We start from the raw sequence: 21,851 nt of genomic DNA, 5'->3' as shown, positions 1-21,851 counted from the left end.
CTAGGTATAGATTTTTTATAAGCATAAGTAAGTGTTCTGGAATTCCCCATTCCTCACAATGTTAACCATAGTATGTTATGATCCACACAGTCAAATGCTTTTGCATGGTCAATAAAACACATGCAGGCATACTTCTGATACTCTCTGCTTTCAGTCAGGATCCATCTGACAGCAGCAATGATATCCTTGGTTCCACAGACTCTTCGAATGTCTTGGCTGACATAAATAGTTATTCCAATAAACGGACTAAAGTTAAATAGTCTTACCATCTGGTCTGCTTTGCCATTTACATTTGCCTAAAGGCCTCTGCTTAAAACTGCAGGTCAGAAATTGAGTTTTCTCAAAGAAACATCAAAGAATGACAGCATCGGAGTATAGCAGACACACGTGGCTGTTTTTATTTAGAACTAGATTAATGCACACAGGCTTGCAGGTGACATTGTCACCATGACTGCAGGCAGCCGAAGGCCAGCAGGATCCAAGAAGAAACAACTTTAACACAGGAAACAACTTGGTAAGGTGAACTAACTAAGGTCAGCAGAGCGGGAATTATTACCAGTGGCTGGGTCAAATAGATTTATTTGTGATTACTATTCTTTTCTTATAGGGAGCACTGGTGGCCTAGTGGATAAGGAGCTACACTGCCAACCCAAAAGCATGCGGTTCAAATCCACCCGCTGCTCCACGGTTGAAAGATGGGTGATTACCTCCTGTGCTATTTGCTGCCTCTGAAAACCTGCTGGAGAATCAGCCATAAGTCGTTTCCAATTCGATGGCACACAACAATGACAGTCGGCATATGAACGCAAAATCTCAAACTTGCGGCTGTCAAGTCAGTTCTAACTCATAGTCACTCTTCAACTGTCAACTGCAATGGCAGGGACTACCTATCCTTCCCCTGCAGAGTGGCTGGTGGGTTTGAACTACCAGAGATGTGTAATCTTTAGGTTAGCGGTACCAATCCCTTCAGACTACACCACAAGAGCTCCCCGTGGGCACAAAAGGAAACAGTTTTCCCTCCAAGATGGATCTCTAGTGCTGAAGTGGTCAAAGACTTCACTTTACTTGCATCCGGAATCAACGTCCATATAAACAGCAGTCAGAAAAATTAAGTATTGCAAATCTGCTTCAAACTCTCACACTTAACTGCTGTTGAGTCCTAGCTGACCCTCCAGCGGGTTTCCAAGGCTGTAAGTCAAACGGAGGAGATTGCTCATCTTTCTCCCATGGAGCCACTGGTGGATTTGAACCACCTGAGAAGCTCAGCCTCTGAGTTTGTGAGAAAGCCCCTGTGGACTATGCCTCCAGAGCTCTGCTGAAAAAGACCTCTTTAAAGTGTTAAAGAAGCAAAGATATCATTTGGAGGGCTAATTCCCACTTGACTCAAGCAGTGGTATTTTCAATCTCCTTACATGCATGAGAAAGCTGGACAATGAGTAAAGAAGGAGAAGAATCACTGCCTTTGAATTACAGTGCTATCAAAGAATATGGACTATACCCCTGACTGGCAGGTAAAAGAACAAATATTTCTTAGAAGAAGTACAACCCAGCAGAATTTCCCTTGTAAGTGAGGACAGCAAGACTTCATTTCATGTTATCAAGTGGAATCAGTTCCTGGAGGACATCACGCTTGGTAGAGGGTCAGCAAAAAAAAGAGGAAGCCCTTCAATGCTACGGACTGACACGTGGATGCAAAAATTGGGCTCAAGAGGCAGTGACTAGAGATGGTGAAGGAATACAGGGTTATTAGGAGTTGGAACTAAGAGCAGCACCTGAGAGCTATGGCATCTCTAGTTCCCACCTTAGTGGTGGTGAAAGATACTGTTGAAACTGTTTCAACACACAGCAACTCCACATGACAGAGTAGAATTGACTCATAGTGTTTTCTAGGTTGTAATCTACACAAGAGCAGACTGCTAGGTCTGTCTTCCATAGTGCCACTGGGTGGGTGTGAACTTCCAACCTTTCCATTAGTAGTCAATCACTTGACCTTTGCACCACCAGGTCCTTAATCCTCAATTGAAGAGATGAGGGAGAAGGAGAGGGAGAGAGGGAGGGAGAGGTGGAGAGGAGGAGGGGGGAGAGAGGGAGAAGGGGAGGGAGAGAGAGGGAGAAAGCAAACTAGCTCTGGTGGCCTAGTGGCAAGAATCCGTGCTGTAATCCCAAAGGAATGCAGTTCGAGGCTACCAGCTGCTCTGTGGGAGGAGGATGGGCAATCTCCTCCTGAGTGATTTACTGCCTCTGAAAACTGGCTGAATTGTCAGCTGTGGGTCAGTTCTGACTCTATGGAATATATTTCTCAAACAGTGCCTTATTCTAACCCTCCAGAACTCAAGGGTTAAAAGTTGTTTAAACCCGGGGAGCTCTGGTGGCCTAGTGGCAAGAAGTTGCATTGCAAACCTAGAGGCGCAAGGTTCGAATCCACCAGATGCTCTGCTGGGGAAGGAGGGACAATCTCCTCCTGTACCAGTCAGATCTGATTTGACGGTACACACACACAAATAATTAAAAAAAATAATTTTTAAAGCCAATGAACATTTAATATAAATTATCAAGGAAACTTTTAAAAAGTAATTCCATGGAAAATAACATTTAAAATTGGCCTTGAGTACAAAACTGCTGGGAACAATCGCTAAAAAATATTCACAGTGCCTTTCCTGGGACACTTTTCTTTCCATGACTGTTAGTTGTCGGACAGCAAAGAGGTTCATTAAGAATCTGTCCTCCTTCCTAACAGGTTATAAGTGGGCAAATCAAATTGTAACCATGACCATGCCACAAATGTCACATTTAACGAAAACTCGCACTTAATTAGGCATGAAAAGCCTGACAGTGAGAAACAGAGGCTGTGCTTCACAGATGGACACCAGGCTTTTCCTTCCTGTTCTCCAGAAACACAACTGCATCTTCTCACTGGCTGAAGGAACTTCCATCTTGCAGGTTATTTTTCATTTTTACTTTTTTTTGTGTGTACTGTCAAATCAGATTTGACTGGCACAGGAGGAGATTGCCCCTCCTTCTCCAGCACAGCGCAGATTATTTAAAAAAAAAAGGGGAAAAGTCAAGTGCTGCTAGTCAAGGACTTTGAGACAAGTCTGGGAACCCCCTGAAAGAAGGTGCCCTTCCCCCATGACAGGTTATTTGAGCACAACCTGGCAGAGGTGAGCTGGATGGTCCTAGGTTCCTGATCTCAGAAATACACTAATAAATAAAAATATTTTTAAGACCAAATAAATGGTTAAAATTATGTCCCGGGTGCTTTCCAAAGCCTATTGACAGAAGGTGGCCTTCAGGCCTTAGTATCACATCCTCTAGAGAGCTCGGGTAAGAGAGCTCGGGTGGCGTAGCTCACAGGGAGTTGTGCTGTCAATCCAAAGGCCATGCCATTCTGGCAGTTCGAATCTATCAGCAGTTCCGGGGAGAAAGATGGGCAATCTCCTCCTGTGTGATTTACAGCCTTGGAAACCCAATGGAGGGTCAGTGAAGAGTCGGTTCTGACTCAATGACAGTAAATTGAAATGATCATACAATCATAAAAGATTGTGTTTAACCAACATACTTATGTATTTCAAATTTTAAATTTTTATAAATCTGAAAATTAATAAGGGAAAATCAGATAATTGTCCAAACATGCCCATGGCTTAGAAGGATAAGACATCGGCTGATACCTCCCTTGCTGGCATCATGCCATTTGCCTCATACTATCAAACCTACGTTACCATCCCACAGTCAAAAATAAGCAAAGCATTTCACATCCTGGGAACAAGCAAAAATAATGTGGTTCACATACAAGGGAGTGAGATGCTGTCCGGTCATGTGCCATCACTGTGATCAGGTAACGACCAAACTGTTGTGGTCCATGGAGTTTTTTCTGGTTGGCTTTTGGAAACAGATCATCATGCCTTTCTACCTAGCTCATCATTAAAAACTCAAATGTAAACTCATTGCCCCAGAGCAACCTTGCATTGAGCTTCCAAGGTTAGAAATGCAATGGGAAGAGACCGTCCTTCCAACGAGCCACCGTAGGTTCGAACCCCTAGGGATGTGCAGCCTGTGGTTAGCAGTGCAACTTGCTACAGATTAGAGATTCTACTGAAATCTGTTCCTTAGCAGAGCAGTACACCACTCTCCACTCGCAGACGGGCAGGGACTATCTGAGGTACACTGTCCAGGGATTGAACCTGGAACTCTCACAGAGTCCCTGAAATAGGTAAAACCTGGAACTCTTCCCTCTAAATTCAGATCTGCACAATTTAAGAAGAAAAACCCAATGCTTGATTTCTGATTTTCACACTGCTAATATTGGCATGAAGAAAAGATAATCAGGTAAGAAAACGGCAATTTCCTCCCACTGAGCAGAGGAATTGTAATTTTGGCAACTTTGGATGTGCTTCTTTAAGCATCTGTGGATTTTCTTCCTGAAATCTCTACTCCCCTGCAAAAACTCAGCAAGCAGATTGCTTTTCTCTCTTTAAAACCATTGCTTGTCTCTGAACCAACCACTCACACACTTAACTGTAAACTGCATGAAGACAAGATTTGTGTCTATTTCGTTCACTGCTCTATCCTCAGCATCTAGAACCACAACCAGTACATAGCATAAAAAACTAAAAAGCAGTTACTGCCAGGCCAGTTCTGACTGGCGGCAAGGTTTTCAATGTGATCTTATGGAAGTCAATCACCAGGCCTTTCCTCTTCATTGCCTTTTAGGGAGACTCTGACCATCAGCCTTTTGGTTAATGTATGAGCACATTACCTGTTTGCACTACCTGGGGACTCCTAACATATTGCATCGTCTCGTAACCTCATGGCTGCCAAGCTGGAACTGATTTGTAGCTGATCCTCCACCGGGCTTTGAAGGCTAGAAATCCACAGAAGAGACTCACATCTTTATTTCTTAGAGCTACTGGTGGATTCAAGCTGCCAGAGAGGTGTGGACTTTGGGTTTGCAGTGCAACTCCCAGACTATGCCAACAGATCTTGCATACAATAGTATATTGTTGTTAGGTGCAGTCATAGTGATCCCGTATGCAACAGACCTGAACCCTGTTCTATCCTGTGCCAACATCACAATCTCTGACACACTTGAGCCTATTGCTGCAGTCACTGTGTCAATCCACCTAGTGGAGGGTCTTCTTCTCCTTTGCCATTCCCTCCACCTCTCCAATATGATGTTCTTTTCCAAGGAATAGCCTCTTCTAGCAACATGTCCAAAGTATGCGAGACAAAGCTTTATCATCCTTGCTTCCAAGGAGCAATCTGGCTTCACCTTCTCCAAGACATATCTGTGTATTTTTTTGGCAGTCCATGGATATTTAGTACTCTCTTCCAATACCACAACTCAAAGGTACCTGTTTTTCTTTGTTGTTATGTGCCATCAAGTCACTTGTGACTCACAGCAACCCCTCTGTACAACAGTTCTGAAGCTTGCCCTATTCTGAGCCAGTCTCACTGACTCTGGCACACCTACCCTCATTTTCTGTATCAGTCCAACTCATCTGCTGTCCTCCTCTACTGCACTGTCCCTACACCCTTCTGAACATGATGTCTTTTTCTAATGTCTAATCCTTCCTGGTCACATGCCCAAAATATGTGAGATGGAGCTTTAAAATCTGAGCCTCCAAAAATAAACTTGGTTTCACCCAGCTCCAAGACAGACTTGTTTTCTAGGTGGTCCATGTTATAGACTCTTCTCCAGAACCACAACTCAAATGCATCAATTCTTCTTCTGTCATCCTTAGTCACTGTCCAGCTCTCTGATGCATAGTAAGTAATTGTGAAGACCATGACCTGGATCAGGCTTAGTCTCTAGACCAAAATAGGTGTTTCTCAGTACTCTGGAGAGGTCCTTGACAGCAGATTTTTCCAGTGTCCCATAGCTGATCCTCTGGTGTGTTTTCTGAGGTAGTTAATCTCACAGGAGATGCCGATCCTCCCATGGAGCAGCTTGTGGATTCAAACGGTATTCCTTCAGAATTGCAGGGCAGCTTCTTGCCACTAGGCCACCAGAGCTCTAGTAATGTTGCTTTAGTCATCCTTATTCATTGTCCAGTTCTCAGATGCACAGCACACAAACAATTGGAAAGTCTGAATCAGGTGCACCTTAGTCCTCATACTAACATCATTACTCATTAGTAATTTGTAGAAGCCCCTGACTGCAGACTTTCCCAGTGCACTATGTCTCTTGATCAGGAGACATACAGGCTCTGAAAATATCAGTTAATCATATACTATGTAATTAACTGTTGGTTCAGTTATACCATAAATGTCTAAGTGATGCCTAGATGCCTATTATGTATCCCCTATTAGGCATGTGGAAATAGAGAAAACCAAGCCTGTGCCCTTAAAAGCTCCCACTACAATGAGAAGGGGACCAGCCAGCTAAGTCCCTAGCTGCCCACCACTGCTGAAATGAGAACACATGAGACCTGGAGAACCATAGAAGCTGAGTCCCTTTACCAGCTGTGGTGTCTGGGAAGGCCTCCTGGAAAAAAGGTCAACTGAAAAGTGAATAAAAGTTAGCCCGAGAAATAAAGCACAAGAAGGAAAGGGTGTTTCAGGTAAAGGGCATATGTGCAAAGACCTAGACATAAGAAGCACTGAAGCTGGAGTACAGTGGGAAAGGTCTTGAAAGGCAAGCATATAAACTGGTGTTGTCCCTGAGCATGATGGGAACCTACAGAAGGTCCTCACCCCTCTTATGTTGCACCAGGTGTGGTTCTGAATCAAGCTGCTGGCAGGCAGCACCAGGCAGGCTACTCACCTGGTGTGCTGCTGGAGGTGGGAGAGCTGTCGGAAGGACTTATCACAGTAGGAGCAGTGGTAGGGCTTGACACCCAGGTGGATGCGCAGGTGCTGGGCCAGGTAGGAGGCGTTGGCAAAGGACTTGGAACAGTGCGGGCACTTGTGGGGCTTGGCCTCTGTGTGCGACTTGGAGTGGATCTGCATCTCGGACTTGGTGAAGAAGGTCAGCGGGCATACCTTACACCTGCGGGCGAGAGGCAGGTTCACAACTGGAAGGCTCTTCCTACCTCCAGGCTGCACACATCAGGGGAGACCTTCTACCTGCTCACGTCAGAGAAACCTTAGGATCCCAGATTGGGAGAAAGCTCTTCCACTTGGGGGCACACTTCCACCTGGGAGTTAAGTTTAAGGAACACAGGCCTTGGAGTTCCCTAACACACTTAGGAACTGGTTCTCAACCCTGAAGTTCATTAGAATCTTGTGAACTTTACCAGGAGAAAGGCCCAGTGATCTGCTTTCATAACAATCACAGCCCAGACAATCCTACAGAGAGGTTTTACTCTAGCATGGAGGGCTGCAGTGATTGACCAACGACTTGATGGCAATGAGTGCTTTGGTTTGTGGAGCTTTTAAAAAAGAAAACACAACAAAACCCACAAATGCTTAGGAGCCTCAGGACAAATGAAATCCGAATCTCTGGAGCCTGGGGAGCTCGCACTGGCATTTTTTGAAAAAAGCTCCCTGGCTACAGCCAGGGCTGAGAACACTGACTGAAGTGAGGGCAAATGGTCTGGCTCAAAGCCTGGGTCATGGTGAGGACTGCTCCCAGCATCAACATTGCACATCCGGCCAGCCCTAAGGCACTGCTGAAGAATCCGGCTATACTGTCCAGGGCCTAGCTAGTGGACAGAGGCCCTACTCGCCTGGGTCTCTCTTTCAGGCCCAGCTGCTTGGTGGGGGCAAGCCTCAGCTCTCGTTCCCAGCCCTGGCCAGAGACCATCTTTCCTCCAGGTCCACACCTGTATGTCTTGCCCTCCTTTGCAGTTTCACCCGAGGCCAAGATGGGGTAGGGGACGACGAGAACAGGAGGGCCCCCTGGGTTCTCCGCCTTGATCTTTTTTCGGCCGCGCTCAGACTTGGGGGCGCCAAGCAGGCCATGGCCCTGGATTGTCTTGATGGAGTCCAGGAGGGGGGGGCTGGTGATCCCTGAGATGAGGGTGGGGGACGAGGCGATGAGGCGGCTCTGGCTGGTGGTGGTGGGTGTGGACGGGGTGCTGGTACCCGTGCCGGTGACCGTGCTTGACTCCGATGTGCTCACAGCCGGCGTCCTGGAGGACAGCCCCAGACCTATGAAGACAGGAGGGGAGGAGGCGGGGCTGAAGAGCAGCTGGAGACACTGGCTCAGCCCTGGACCCCGCCCAGCTTGCCCTGACCTGTGACCTGGCACCATTCATCAGCTGAGACCCCTGTGTGAGTGGCTGGTGTCTAAGATACCTTGGAACTGCAGCAAATCAAACAAGAGGCTCTCTGGAAAGAATTCAAACCACAGATGAAGGTCAAGCCACAAAGATGGTCACTGCTATGTTATTTATAATAAAAAACTGAGAGGCAACAGAACTGTACAAGAAAGGTGTCAGTGAAGAGTGCTCAATCTCCTCTGCCAGTTGGGAAAAGGAGTTGTTTGCTAGAAAAAAGAAAAGTGTCACACTTGCATGAATATGTGATATGGTGACAGTATTAATTTCTGGAAAATTATTTCTTTTTTTTTAACTTAATTGTGCTTCCTGATTCTTTGACGAGTAACTTTATTATTATTATTTACTTCTGTAATAAAAGGGTATTTTGTTTTTGTTTTGGGTTGTTTTAAATAATGGAAGTTGGTCAATGAATAAAAGGAAGGCCAAAGCAAGATTCTGTCTTCAAATTGTGTTTGCAAAGAATATTGACTATACCATGGACTGCCAAAAAATCAAAGAAATCTGTCTTGGGAGAGGAATAACCAAGGTGCTCCTTAGAAGCAAGGATGGTGACCCTTCACCTCTACATACTCCGGATATGTTATCAGGAAGGGCCAGTCCCTAGGGAAGGGCATCATGCTTAGAAAAGTAGAGGGTTAGCACAAGAGAAGACCCTCTGTGAGACACAGTGGCTACAACCTGGAGAACAATAGTGATCAGACGGTGTTTTGTTCAGTTGTACACAGTCATGAGTTGGAGACAACAGTACCTAACAACAGTGGTTTAAGTAAAAAAAAAAAAGAAAATTGAAAATGGTACCTCTTAGATGTTAAAATTAAATTTTTTTTAAAAGGAAATAAAAATTCTGTGCACCAAAAATGTTGCTGTTTTTGGAGAATATTTAGAAGAAACAAAGCCCCATCTTATCTTCTTGGGGAAGTTACACATCTGAACAACCATAAAGAAAATGCCACTGATTGATTTATACTCAACCCATAGGCAACTGCTCAAAACTTTTAAAAAATACACATAATTTTTGGCCAAAGAATTCCATCTCCAGAAATCTACCATAAAGAAACATTTACATGTGAGTACAAAGATCTGTATACACGGTTTTTCCAGACAAAATGACATAATTCTTTTCTCCTCAGTAAAATAAAAACCCAGTTGACATCAGGTCCATTTCAACCAGTGACTACCTATAGGTGTTGCGGAGAGGAGCTGTGTTGCATCGGGTTTACATGGCTGTGACTTCCCAGGAGGAGACTGCCAAGCCTTTCTTCTGAAGAGCCTCTGTGTGGGCTCCAACTACCAACCTTCTGGTTAGAAGTTGAGCACTTAACTGTGTTATCCAAGGATGTTTCTGCAGTAGGGGATGTGTAAACAGATGTGGTCTCTCCTCATCACAGAGGATTACACAGCCGTAAAAATAAGACAGACACAGTGTAGTGACAAAGAAAGAATTTCAAGTGCACCATCAGGGGAAAAAGGGAAACCACAGGCAGCATGAACCCATTTATACAGACACACACATACACTGCACATGTGTTATGCGTCAAAGTACACGGATATGTGTGAGAAGACATGTCACAGTGTTAATTGTGGTTCTCTCTGGGGAAGGAGATGAAGTATTTGGTAAAGGAAAATTTTCATATAGGTATTTATATGTTTCTATATTATTTGAATATTTTACCTTGTGAATTCATCCATTTTTTATATCTGTGATTAAAGGATAAAATGAAATAAATTACGGTGAAAACATAGAAAAACGCTAACAATAGTAGGAACAGGGCTAAGTTTTCCCCTTTTCTGCCTATCTACGATTTCTAAACTTTCTATAATGGCTAGGTATTATCTTTATAATAAGAGATAGAATAGTATCTGTATTTATTTTACTATTATTGATGAGTACTGTACTATAAAATGATGAGTAGGAAAATCGAGCTAAAGTCCTGCAAGCAGCCGTACCACAAAACACATATACATGTAAAAAAAACCCCTAAGATTGAAAAGGAAATGGACCACAGGGCTCTCTAAATTAGAGTTAGGAACCAAGGATTATCAGTGGGGTTTTTTCTTTCCTCTCTCAGTTTCTCTTTTTCCCAAATTTCCCTTAATATGCTTATATTACTTTTTTAATATTACTTTTATAATGAAAAAATAAATTTAATAAAATCATAATGGGAATGTGCAGCGTGCAGCTGGGACTGGAGGGAGGCTCACCGGGCCTCATAATTCTTGGGTAGCTCAGTGAGAAGGCGGGCAGAAGGGAGGCTGGTGGCACAAGGCGAGCCAGGAGAGGAACAAAGCTCCAGCTGCAGTGGTCTCTGGACAAAGCTCTCCACTGGCTCTGAGGAGGGTATGAGACAGCTCCGGCCCCTGGAAACTGCCGCAGGTTGTCCCCTTGGCTTCAAGCTCCCCAGTACTGAGCTCTTATCTTCCCCAACGCTGTTTCTCTTCCCGTGATCCCTTCTCAGTAGCCCTGTGCACTGCTCAAGCCAAAAATCTGGGAGTCTTCTCATCTTTTCTCCCTCCACAAGCCCTTCCATCCAGGATAGCTATAAGCTCTGTCCACTCTTCATCTTCAGTATCCCTCACACCTGTCACTTCTCTCCTTCTTCCTTGCTATCTCCTCTGCTGCTGCCTTGTTCAGGCCACCATCATCTCCTGCAGATCTCTGCTTCCTTGCTGGTCCCCTGTCTAGTCTCCATCTCACAGCCACGCTCATATTTTAAAACCCCAATCCCACCACTTCCCTTTTCTACTAAAAAAAAAAAATCAAAACCAACCTTTAATGACTCCTCTCTGCTAGTGGGTAAAGACCAAACTGTTTATTGTAACTCACAGAAAACCAAACCCATTATCAAATCAATTCCAATCCAGTGACTCTACAGGACAGAGCAGAACTGCCCCATAGTGTTTCAAAGCTATAATCTTTGTGGAAGCAAAGCTGTAATCTTTGTGTTGCCTGTTTCTCCCAAGGAGCAGTTGAGCACTGCACTTGGCCATTGCCCACCACTGCTTCCACAGGGTACATCATAATCTGGTGCCTGCTTCCTCTAGACCCTCAGCAGGGCAATGAATAGAGAAACAGCTGTTAAGGTTGGGCTGCATGACTGCCTCTTGCTAGTTGTGGAGCCATAGTTTTACTTGACTTTTACCTGTCTCTGCCTCCATTAAGAAAAAGAAACTGATTTTGTAAGTAAAAAAAAACAACATCAACAAACTGTCCATGCTTTAACCTAATCCTACAGGACTGTTGAGGGTAATAAACAAATGTTGTTGTTGTTGTTATGTGCCATTGAGTTGTTTGCAACTCATAGCGACCCTATGTACAACAGCCTTAAACCCTGCTCTATCCTGTGCCAATCGCATTGCCCCTGACACACCCATCCCGATTACCCCACTCACTGAATCAATCCATCTCATAGAGGGTCTTCCCCTCTTGTGCCGTCCCTCCACCCTCTCAAGCATGATGGCCCTCTCCAAGGACCAGTCTCTCCTCACAACATGTCTAAAGTATGTCAGACAAAGCCCCAGAATCCATGCCTCCAAGGAGTAGCCTAGTTTAACCCTCTCTAGGATGAAACTGTTTGTTTTCTTGGCAGTCCATGATACATTCAATACTCTTCTCCAGCACCACAGCTCAAAGGCATCAATTCTCCTTCTATCCTCCCTAGTCATTGTCTAACTTTCTGATGCATAACAAATGATTGCAAAGACCATGACCTATATCAGGTGCACCTTAGTCTCCAGAGAGACACCATTGCTCTTGAGTACTTTAGAGAGGTCCCTAACAGCAGACTTTCCCATCGCAATACGTTTTTTTTATTTCCTGGCTGCTGGTGCCAAGAGTGTTGACTGTGGAGCCGAGCAAACTGAAGCTGTGAACAATCTCAATCTCTTCGTCATCCATCCTGATGCTACCAATTGGTCCAGTGGTGAGAATCTTTGTCTTCTTGACATTGAGCCTCAGTCCATACTGAAGGCTGCAGTCCTTGACCCTCTGCAGCAAGTGCATGAGGTCCTCCTCAGTTTCAGCAAGCAGGGTTGTGTTATCTGCATAACGCAGACTGTTAATAGATCTTCCACCAATCCTGATGCCACACTTCTCCTCATAGAGCCCAGCCTCTCGGATAATCTGCTCTGCATACAGGTTGAAAGGTATGGAGATAGGACACATCCCTGGCATACACCCTTTCCAATTTTGAAACATGCAGTGTTACCCTGCTCTGTTCTAATGACTGCCTCTTGGTCCAAGGATAGGTTTCACATTAGCACAATTAAATAAATGTTCTGGGATTCCCATTCTTCTCAGAGTCAGCCACAGTTTGTTATGATCCACACAGTCAAATGCCTTTTGCATAATCAATGAAACACAGATAGATATTCTTCTGGTATTCCCTGCTTTCAGCTAAGATCCATCTAACATCAGCTACAATATCCCTAGTACCACGACTCCTTCTAAACCCAGCCTGGACTTCTGGCAGCTCTCTGCTGATATGCTGTTCCAGTCGTTTTTGGATACTCTTCAGTAGAATCTTGCTTGCAAATATTAGTAAACACAAACAAGATGTACTCAGCTGGAGTTAGATGCTGCTGTTATCATCTCTTGGTCCTCCCAACTAAAAAGGCTCTCTGACTCTTGCCATCCACACACACTCCTGTCCATGCCTCTCCCTCTTCCTAATCTTTATTACTCCAATCTTTCCTTGAATAGAAAAACCTCAAAATGCAAATTCAATGTCATCAAGCTGAATCCGACTCACTGCTGACCCTCCAGTGGGCTTTGGATGCTATAAATCACACAGGAGACTGTTCTTTTCTCCTGCAGAGCTGCTGGCAGATTCGAATCGCCAGAGAAGCGCCAATTATGTGTTAGCAACGTAGCTCCTTAAGGACTTCGCCACCAAAGCTCTTCCTCCTACGGTTCTCAGGATTCTCAAAATCTATAAATGGACTTGGTTTTACTGGTGTACTTGGGTGGACTGGCCTCCCTGGCTCACCCACTGAATGAAGTCTCCCAGTTTGGTAATTTTGGCTACTCAGATCACCCTATCATCTCGTCCAAATTGCTGCCTAGATATTACATAGTATTGAACAAATCCTAACTTCCAAGCTGATCTCCACTTCTTCCCCTTCTCCTCTCCGCCCATCCTTCACGCCCAGTTCCATCTCCACCTGGTACTGTCTCCGTCTAACATGTCCCTACCACCAGGTGCTACCCTATGGCCCTGTCTCCACTTAATTCAGTCTCCCTCCGCTCATCCTCCAGGCCCCGCCCACCCCTCATTGTCCAGGCCCCGCCCCATCTCTGCCTAATACTGCCTCAGCTCACCCAGGCCCCGCCCTATCCACCACCCATCCTCCAGGCCCCGCCCCATCTCTGCCTAATACTGCCTCTATCCATCGAGGCCCCGCCCCATCCTCTATCTATTCTCCAGGGCCCGCCCTGATACTGTCTCTGCCCATTTTCCAGGCCCCGCCCCATCGCTGCCTGAGCTGTCTCCGCCCATCCACAAGGCCCGGCCCTATCTCTGATCTTCCTCCAGGCTCCGCCTTATCTGAGCTTAATAACCTAGTATCTACCCTCTAGGGCGCGCCCTAAATCCGCCTAGTATTCAGTCTCCGCCCATCTCACAGGCCCCGCCCCATTCCTGACTAGTAGTCCCCGCCTCTCTACCAAAGCCCCACCCCTCTAGTATCAGTCTCCGCCCACTTACCTAGCCCTGCCTCGTTGGCCGTACCTGTGACGGTGCTCGTGGCAGGCCGTGCATGGAGCGCCACATCCGGCTGCGGCACAGTCTGAGGGTGTATCCCAGGCACCTGCTGCAGTTTCGGCAGTGACATGACGGCCTGGCTGCTTTCGGCGGGGGCCGGCGGCACCAGCAGAGGTTGCTGTGACGCTGCCGATGTGGGCGGTAGGTGTGGTGGCCGAATCTTCTCTGCCATCAGCTGTTCTTTGATCTTATTAATCAGGACTAAGTTATCCAGCTGTAGTAGGAGAGGAGAGGGACTGATAGGGCTTGGGGCGGACCCAGCTCCTCCCTGGACTCACCAGTACACCTGCAAGTCCCTCGTCCTGTTGGTGGCATCCAAAACGACTTGGAGAGGGAAGCAACTCCAATGGGGATTAAGCAGGCATAGGGGTGAAGTTCAATCTTACCTGGCTGGGCATGGTGGGAGGAGGGGGCCAGAAGTAGGGGTTGTTAAATCGAGGCTCAGCCATCCTGTGGGGAGAGAAAGACTGTCACAGGGAAGAGAACCCTCCCCACCAGCCTGAGGTGAGCACCCAACATCTACATTCACTTCAGTTCAGGCCTGTATCTGGGATATTTGCCCCTGAGGACCTGGAGCCTTCCCACCAAGTCCAGGGGACCACATCTCCGGGCTGAAAAGTCTGGAATTCAGACTCAGTGGGTCTTAGAGCTCAAAAGTTGCCTCCAGGCCACAATGCTCCCAGCTCTCCCAACCCCTATCACTCCGACTGTGGCAAATCGATCCCCATTTTCAGGCTGACTCTTGGCTGCAGAACCCTTGGACCCAAGGATTTCACACAAAAGCCTTACACCTAAAGACAAATAGGGGGCAGCAAGGAGGGGAGGTCCTGGAGGCAACTTTGTAAATGGCCACAGAGCAGAGCCAACTGTCCATTACTGACCCCTTCTCCTGAACGCTGCCCCTCAAGTACAAGACATCCTTACCTTGGGTAGCTTTGGGTCACTAGATATTACCTTTCTGAAGGACAATTTGGCAGTAGGATTTAGAGAGCCTCAGATGATCATGGCCTTTTGACCCAATAAATGGTATTTCTGGAAAGTTATTCTCAAGAAATAAGCATGGGTGTGTGCAACATTTTACCTGCAAGGATAGGCTTGAGGACACTGTTTAAGGAGGAGGTTAAGGGCATCTGATGCAAGACAGTCTGAGGCTACACAGTAAACCTATGTGATGAAGTGTGTGACCACCTGTCCAGGAGCCTTCACTTCTGCCAAGTTCCATGGCAGACCTGTGCAGTTAGAAAGACTTTTCAACTAAGGACTGTCAAAGATGGGCCCTCCAAGCTGTTTCAATCTTCCAAAGGATTGGGGTCAACCTGCGATCCTCGAGTAAATCGGTGACTTACAGGACCATGACAGTAAATCTTGCCTGCTATAAAGCTCAGTCCTATCTGACAAAAATTGCTCATCTAATTGGTATTGTTCCTTCTATACAAACATTTATTTGGACAGGAAAGGTTAAAAAAACCATCAAAAAACAAAACAAAACAAAACAAAAAACCCAAACAAACTATATATTCCTGGACCCTACTGGAATTTTAGAGAGAAGATTTCAGATGGGGGGGAATAAGGGAAAGTAGCTTTGTATATATTCTCTCCTATGATCTTTTTTGGAAAGTAGGGACAGGGAAATTTTTATGCCATTTTATAGGGGAGGAAACTGAGGCTTAGAGAAAGAAGACAAGACCTGTCTAAGACAACCAAGTTAAGTGCCACAGAATCAAAACAAGAAATCTTGCTCAAGCTGGTTCCTCTGGGGAATTTGCTTTGCAAACCCTAACCCCACTCCTAGGCTGAGCAAATATTCATATGCAAAAGATCTTGTCCCTCACTCGCAGTCAGGAGGCTGATTTCATTTGGCACTGGCCAGGCTAGGGGTCAGTATCCTCTCCTCTGGGGCAGCTGAGCAGCTCCTGTTCTCTATCAACCCTCTTGCTTCCACCATACACTGGCACCTGGAATGCCTTTCCCTAACTGCCTAACAAGTACTACCTCCTGCCTGGAGCTCTCCCTGGCTGCCGCAGGTCCTGGGAAGTCTCAGAAAAGCCTCAAACAGTATCAATGAGGGAACAAAGATTTTTCTGTGTCTGCCCTTGTCCCAGACCCACTGATACTGGAAGGCAGGTCATCTCTTATCATTCCCATTTTACAACTGAGGAGACTAAAGCTCAGAGATCCAGTGACTTGCACAGGGTCACACAGCAAGTAAGCAGAGAGCTGAGATTTTCACTCTAATCTGCTTGGCTCCAAGTCTAGCTTGTCAGTCCATTCCCTTAGCTTTCCAGAAGGGCACAGCCTCCTGATTGGTCCCTCCCCTGCTCTGCCCACAGAGACAAATGTAAAGGGTAGTGGGCTACAAACCAGGGGTGAGGAGACCCAGGACCGTGAGCAAAGGCAGCTAAGGGGCAGTCCAGAAAAGTCTGCAAATTAGAGATGCTTCTTGTCTCGTTCATCTCCTTGTCCCTGGTACCTAGGTCCAGACATAATATGAGTTGCATGATGAAATGAAGAAGTAATACTTAGAATAAGAGGGGGTTTCTTATTGTTGTTTTCTTTCTTTTTTTAAGAAATTGTGTTTTCAAGTTCAATTTTTTTTCCTTGTTGTATACCACTGAGTCAGGTCAGACTGGCACAGGAGGAGATTTCCCCTCTTTCTCCAGTGGAGCATCTGGTGGATACGAACTGCACACTTCGGGATTGCAGTGTAGAATAGTTTTAAAGATAATCCTACACAATCATTTAGCACTGCTGCCAGTTTGCAAAGCTCTTCCTTGCCCACTATCATTCTCATTAGAGTCCTTGGAGGATGGGAGGCAAGGAAGAATATTCACTCCTATTTCACAGAATAAGAAGCAGGGTCCCAGAATTGCTCCAGGCCACACATATGGAAAAATGCTGGACACTGGCCCTAGCCTCAGTCTTCTTCATCTATAAAATGGGGGTGAGACAGGCTGCCCTCTCTTGTTCCTGCTCTGGCCTGGGAATCTGTTCACTCAACTTTGCTACTCCGCACAGATGTAGGCAAGTCATCCTCTCTTCCTCTTCTAGGATTCAATGCCAACTCAGGCTTCTTAATTAGGGAATTGTGGGAAAGAAAGTTTGTCCAAAGGACCATAGATGAGATAAAACATCCTCTATGCATTTGTCAGACCTCCTGGTCAAACAGCAGGGGCCCCACAGAGGGAAGAGGGTCTCCCGGGGGTCATTTCACCTGCTCTATATAGCCTCTGTCTGACTTTTCTGCATCTTTCTCGGGCTGGCTGGCTGTTGTTATATGCTATAGTGTTAGAACCGACTCATAGCTAACTCTCTAGCAGGTTTTCAGAGGCTGTAAATCACACGAGAGGACATCACCCATCTTTTTCCTGTGGAGCAGCTGGTGAGATCAAACAGCATGCCTTCAACCTGGCAGTGTAACTCCATACCACTGGGCCATCAGAGCTGGTCTTGGAGTGCCATGCTGAGATGCTGGGATGAAATGCTGAGTGAGTGCTGGGCTGGAAGCCGAGGAGGCAGACTGCTCAGGGCCTCAAAAACCAGGCAGAAGCCAAGGGTCCTTGTGACATGAACCCCAAGACAACAGCCCTGATACTTGTAATGGAGACAATAAGCTGTCATTTCATTTTTTTGGCTCCAAAAGGTGGGAAAAGTAGATGAATAAACCCAACACCTCCTGGAGCTGGTTCTGAAAGAAGTATTATCCTGACAACTAGCCCACTGACTCATCCATCTATCTACCTATTCATTCACTGGAATATGTGTTCTAGGCCAAGTTAAGGCCCAGAGCTGGAGAACCCAAGACAAATGGAATGACCCCTGTCCTCTAGAAGCCCCAAGCTAAGCAGAAGCAGATACTGACCTACAAGCTTCTATGAAAATAACTATGTTATAAGCCACTAATGACCTCCATGAGGTCAAAGCCAATGGGCAGCTGATGAGACCCATTCTCCAAGACCTTCTTGTCACAGGGGCCTTTTGTGCCCCAGGACCTAGGTTCCATCTCTCCCCTGGCCTCATCTTCCCTCCAATCCTGATGAGTCACACAACCTAAGGTTTCAAGCACTAGCTTCTTCTCTCCAGCATGACCTCGGTCTGGGATTCTCTATCCACTCCAAGATTATTCTGTGTGTGTGTGTGTGTGTGTGTGTGTGTGTGTGTGTGAGTGTGTACGTGTACCATCAAATCAAATCTGACTGGTACAGGAGGAGATTTTCCCTCCGTCTCCAGCAGAGCTTCTGGTGGATTTGAACCGTGGTGGATTTGAATTGCAGTGCAGCTTCTTGCCACTAGGCTACCAGATCTCCTTCCCACTCCAAGATTTTAAGTACCAACTAACTCCCTTACTGTCACCTCCAGGCCAGGCCTCTCCTGGAGCTCCAGGCCCTGTTCTCTCAACTACCTCTTGGCTGTTGCATGGAATGCTCAGACTCATCAGGCCTAGCTGAATGTGGTCCTTCCCTAAGCCGTGCATCTACCATCATCCTCAACTCTGAGTAGGCCATTTCTGTCTGTCAGATGCTCTGCTAGATGCAGGAGCGACCACATCTGTTCTCCCTCCTCTCACACTTTGGATCCACCACCCTTCACATCCTTAAGATCTGTATTCCATGTCTGAAAGCTCTCTCAAATCTGCCCACTCCTCTCGTCTCTGTAGGCACCTCTCACCTGGACTACACTACTTTGTTTAGTTGATAAGGCATCTGAGAAAAATGGTAAAACCTACTTTGAAATCTTGGCTCTGACTCACCAGCTGTGTGATCGTGGGCAAGCCACGTACTCCTCTTCCCCAAATATGGAAGGTGCGGCCTAGAGTCAGAGACCTGATCCAGCCTGGAAAGTGGGGATCAAGGAGGACTTCCCAGGGGAGGTGATGCCTGCCTTGGGTCTTAAAGGATGAGTGGGAGTTAGCCAGGCATAGATGGAGTAGGGAGCATTCCTGCAGAAGCAACAGCTTGAGCAAAGGTCCAGAGGAGAAAAGCAACACAGTATGTAAGGGGAGCTATAAGGCATTCTGGTGTCAACTGGAGAAGGGAGACATGGCTGGTGCCGTCAGCCAGGGTAGACCTAGAAGGTGGGTCCCTAAATCCTAGGCCTAGAGTCTGGACTCGAAGCAGGGGTGATGGGATGGAACTGTGGTTTAGAGAGACTCCTCTGACTACTTAGTGTAGGAGAGGATGGAGAGGCCAGGAGAGGAGGCAGTGGGACGATACCACTAGGAGTCCCCTGTAGACTGACAGTGAGAGGCAGGGGCTACACCCAGGTCAGGGGGAGACAGACCAAGGAGGTAGAGGAGCAAGGTCTGCAATCTGGTCAGAGCTGAAGGCCCAGGGAAGCACGTGCAGGATGCCCCCCACAATGTGGTCTGGAAGGTCCCCTGGATACCTATATGAACAAACACAGCCACAGGAACATGCAGACAGACAGCACATGACAGACACAGACCCGGGGCCCCAGACACAGGCAGCAATCCCCATGAGCAGGAACCCACAGCCACCAGGACAAAGGAGACGCAGGTGGATGCTATTAAGGAGGGTGGGCTCACACCTCCCCCAGGGGGGTCCCGAGGACCCTTCACTGCCCACAGCCAAGTCTGCAGGTTTCTGCTGCAGGCAGGGAGTGGGTAGTCAAGGGAATTGAGATGAAAACAATGCCTTGATCCCCCAAAGAACAAACCCCTCATTGACAGATTGTGACCTGGAATCACAGGCTCCTTACCTAGAGTGTCCTTTCCCACTTGGTGAACTTCTACTCATCCTTCAAGACCCAGCTCAAGTGTTCCCTCTTCTACGGAGCTTTCCCCTGAACCCCCAGTCAGTCACTTCCTCTGTGTTCCCAACAGCACCTTGTATATGGGAATAATAATAACAATAATAATAATAAAATGGCAGCCGCCACCATTGATTTCAACACTTATCTACGTGTCAGGCACTATATTGAGTTTGTCATATGCATCGTTATCACTGCGTCTTCCCGATAACACATGGAAATGGGCAGTTAATCAAAGAAGAAATAGCCGTTCAGAGAGGTCAACCAACTTGCCCAAAGTCACACAGCTAACAAGTGATAGAGTCAGGACCCCACCCATGTGTGACACAGCAGCACTATAGGGCTAAGCACACTTTGGCACAATTATCTATTTTCCTGGATGTCTTCTCCATGAGATTCATGCTCTTCAGGGGGGTGGAGTTACTACTCCTCATTCACTTTTATTATTCCCAGCATTTAGACCAGGGTGGCACAAGAAATTCTTTGCAAAATTAAAAGTACAATAATATTAATTACTTGTTCCTGAATACTTGCAAAAGGCAGGGATCTTATTAGGGAATTAGGTCCATAGTTTCACCAATACAAAAGATCTACTGTACAAATGAGGAAACTGAGGTCTAGAGAAGTAACTTGTCTGAGGTCACAGAGCCAAGTCTGGATTTGAAAGCAGGTCTAATTCTATCAGGGGAGTGACCTCTGAAGCCAGCCCACAACAAGCTCCATGAAGGGCCACTAGGATAGTTGCCAGATCCTGCGATCTGGGGAGGTTCAGACCTGGACAAATGGACACAAAGAGGACAAGCAGCCCAGGGTGAACGGGGCCCTGGGTGAAAGCTTGCCCACTGTGAGGCAGAAGGGTGTGGCCAAGGAGCTGACGGCCCACCCCAGCTGGCCTATCCCACAGACATTAAATATTCAATGTGTCCAAACCCTGTGGCCACATGGGAACTAGCTCCCAACAAAGCAAACAGGAGAGAGCCGGACCCAAAACTGCCCAGACACTGTGATTACAGGGAGGCAAAAATAAAAACCTGCGTCAGAAAAAGCAAGCTGCAGGAAGACACGCCTGGAGGGAGACTGGGAGTGTGGGGGAGGGAGGGGGGCCTGATCTGTTTTTTGTCTTTGTTTCTCTCATTTTCAGAATTCTCTGTAATACTGTTCAGCTGCCTTTATAAAATAATAAATTATTCTTAAAAAGAAATATAAACCATAAAGGAAAAAAACCACCCCAAATGCATTGCTGTGGAGTTGGAATCCTCTCTCCACTGGGTTTTCAGAGGCTGTGAATCACACAGGAGAAGATGACCCAAGAGTTAGTAATTCAGGGGGTGGTGTGTTCAGTAGTTAGTAATTTAGGGGGTATTCTGCTCTCGGAAGGGTCTGGGGACCCAGAGGAGCAGGAGGTCAGGGTCAGAATAGTGGACAATCAATTGACCATTGCACACCAGGCCCTCCAGAGCTCTTTCCTCACTCCTTAAGACATACGTGATCTGAGGTTGGAGGCCATCAGAAAGAGGAAGTGACATTCAGTCTACACTTTCAAGCTGGTCAGGATTCCAGAGGATGAGGGAAAGAGCATTAGCTCCCCTGTCTCAGTCCAGGTTCTTGTCATCTGTGGCCTCAGCTACTGTCAGAGCCACATTTCCCCTGCTTCCCCTCCCATGCCTCACTCCATTAATTCTCTTACTGTGATCTTTTTAAATGTGAGTCAGATTGCAACCCTCTCTGGCTCAGAACTTTCGATAGCTCCCGATTTCCCTACACAGGTTCTGGATTCTGGAGAACTTGCATGCTTGGCCCCTGCTGACCTCTCTGGCCTCATTAGTTCTTTCACCTTACACTAGGTCTGGCCAAACCAAACCAAGAATCTCCCAGTTCCCCAAATGCCCCACTTCCCTTCTCACTTCCTCACCTTCAATCGTGCTGCCCCCTCCCTGCTGGAAGCCCTCTGTCCTACCCTAGTTGCCTGGATAACTCCGTTTTATCCTTCCAGCCCCAAGCTGCTTTCCCCTGAGAGCCTTCCAGGGCTGCTCACCTCCACTGTGGGCTGTATGGGGTGCCTTTCCTCTCTGCTCCACAGTGCCCTGTATTTCCACCATTAGAG

General features: G+C 46.7%; 1 protein-coding gene across 1 annotated transcript in view; it reads right to left on the bottom strand.

Annotated features, from left to right (window-relative positions):
• Nucleotides 1-19,827, bottom strand: part of ZNF362 (zinc finger protein 362) — a 37,619-nt gene extending 17,792 nt beyond the window's left edge. Inside the window, exons 1-5 of the mRNA XM_006886418.1 lie at nucleotides 19,697-19,827; nucleotides 14,368-14,431; nucleotides 13,949-14,195; nucleotides 7,764-8,091; nucleotides 6,764-6,988 (exon numbers count right to left, since the gene is read on the bottom strand). Of these exons, the coding sequence (XP_006886480.1) occupies nucleotides 6,764-6,988; nucleotides 7,764-8,091; nucleotides 13,949-14,195; nucleotides 14,368-14,431; nucleotides 19,697-19,734 (902 nt within the window). The 5' untranslated portion in view covers nucleotides 19,735-19,827. The remainder of the gene's footprint in view (nucleotides 1-6,763; nucleotides 6,989-7,763; nucleotides 8,092-13,948; nucleotides 14,196-14,367; nucleotides 14,432-19,696) is intronic.
• Nucleotides 19,828-21,851: the final 2,024 nt, after the last annotated feature.

This window comes from Elephantulus edwardii, unplaced genomic scaffold, assembly GCF_000299155.1.
Source record: "Elephantulus edwardii isolate Elephantulus edwardi_28Jun2011 unplaced genomic scaffold, EleEdw1.0 scaffold00049, whole genome shotgun sequence".
NCBI classification, from domain to species: domain Eukaryota; kingdom Metazoa; phylum Chordata; class Mammalia; order Macroscelidea; family Macroscelididae; genus Elephantulus; species Elephantulus edwardii.
This window is presented reverse-complemented; position numbering and strand designations above follow the sequence as displayed.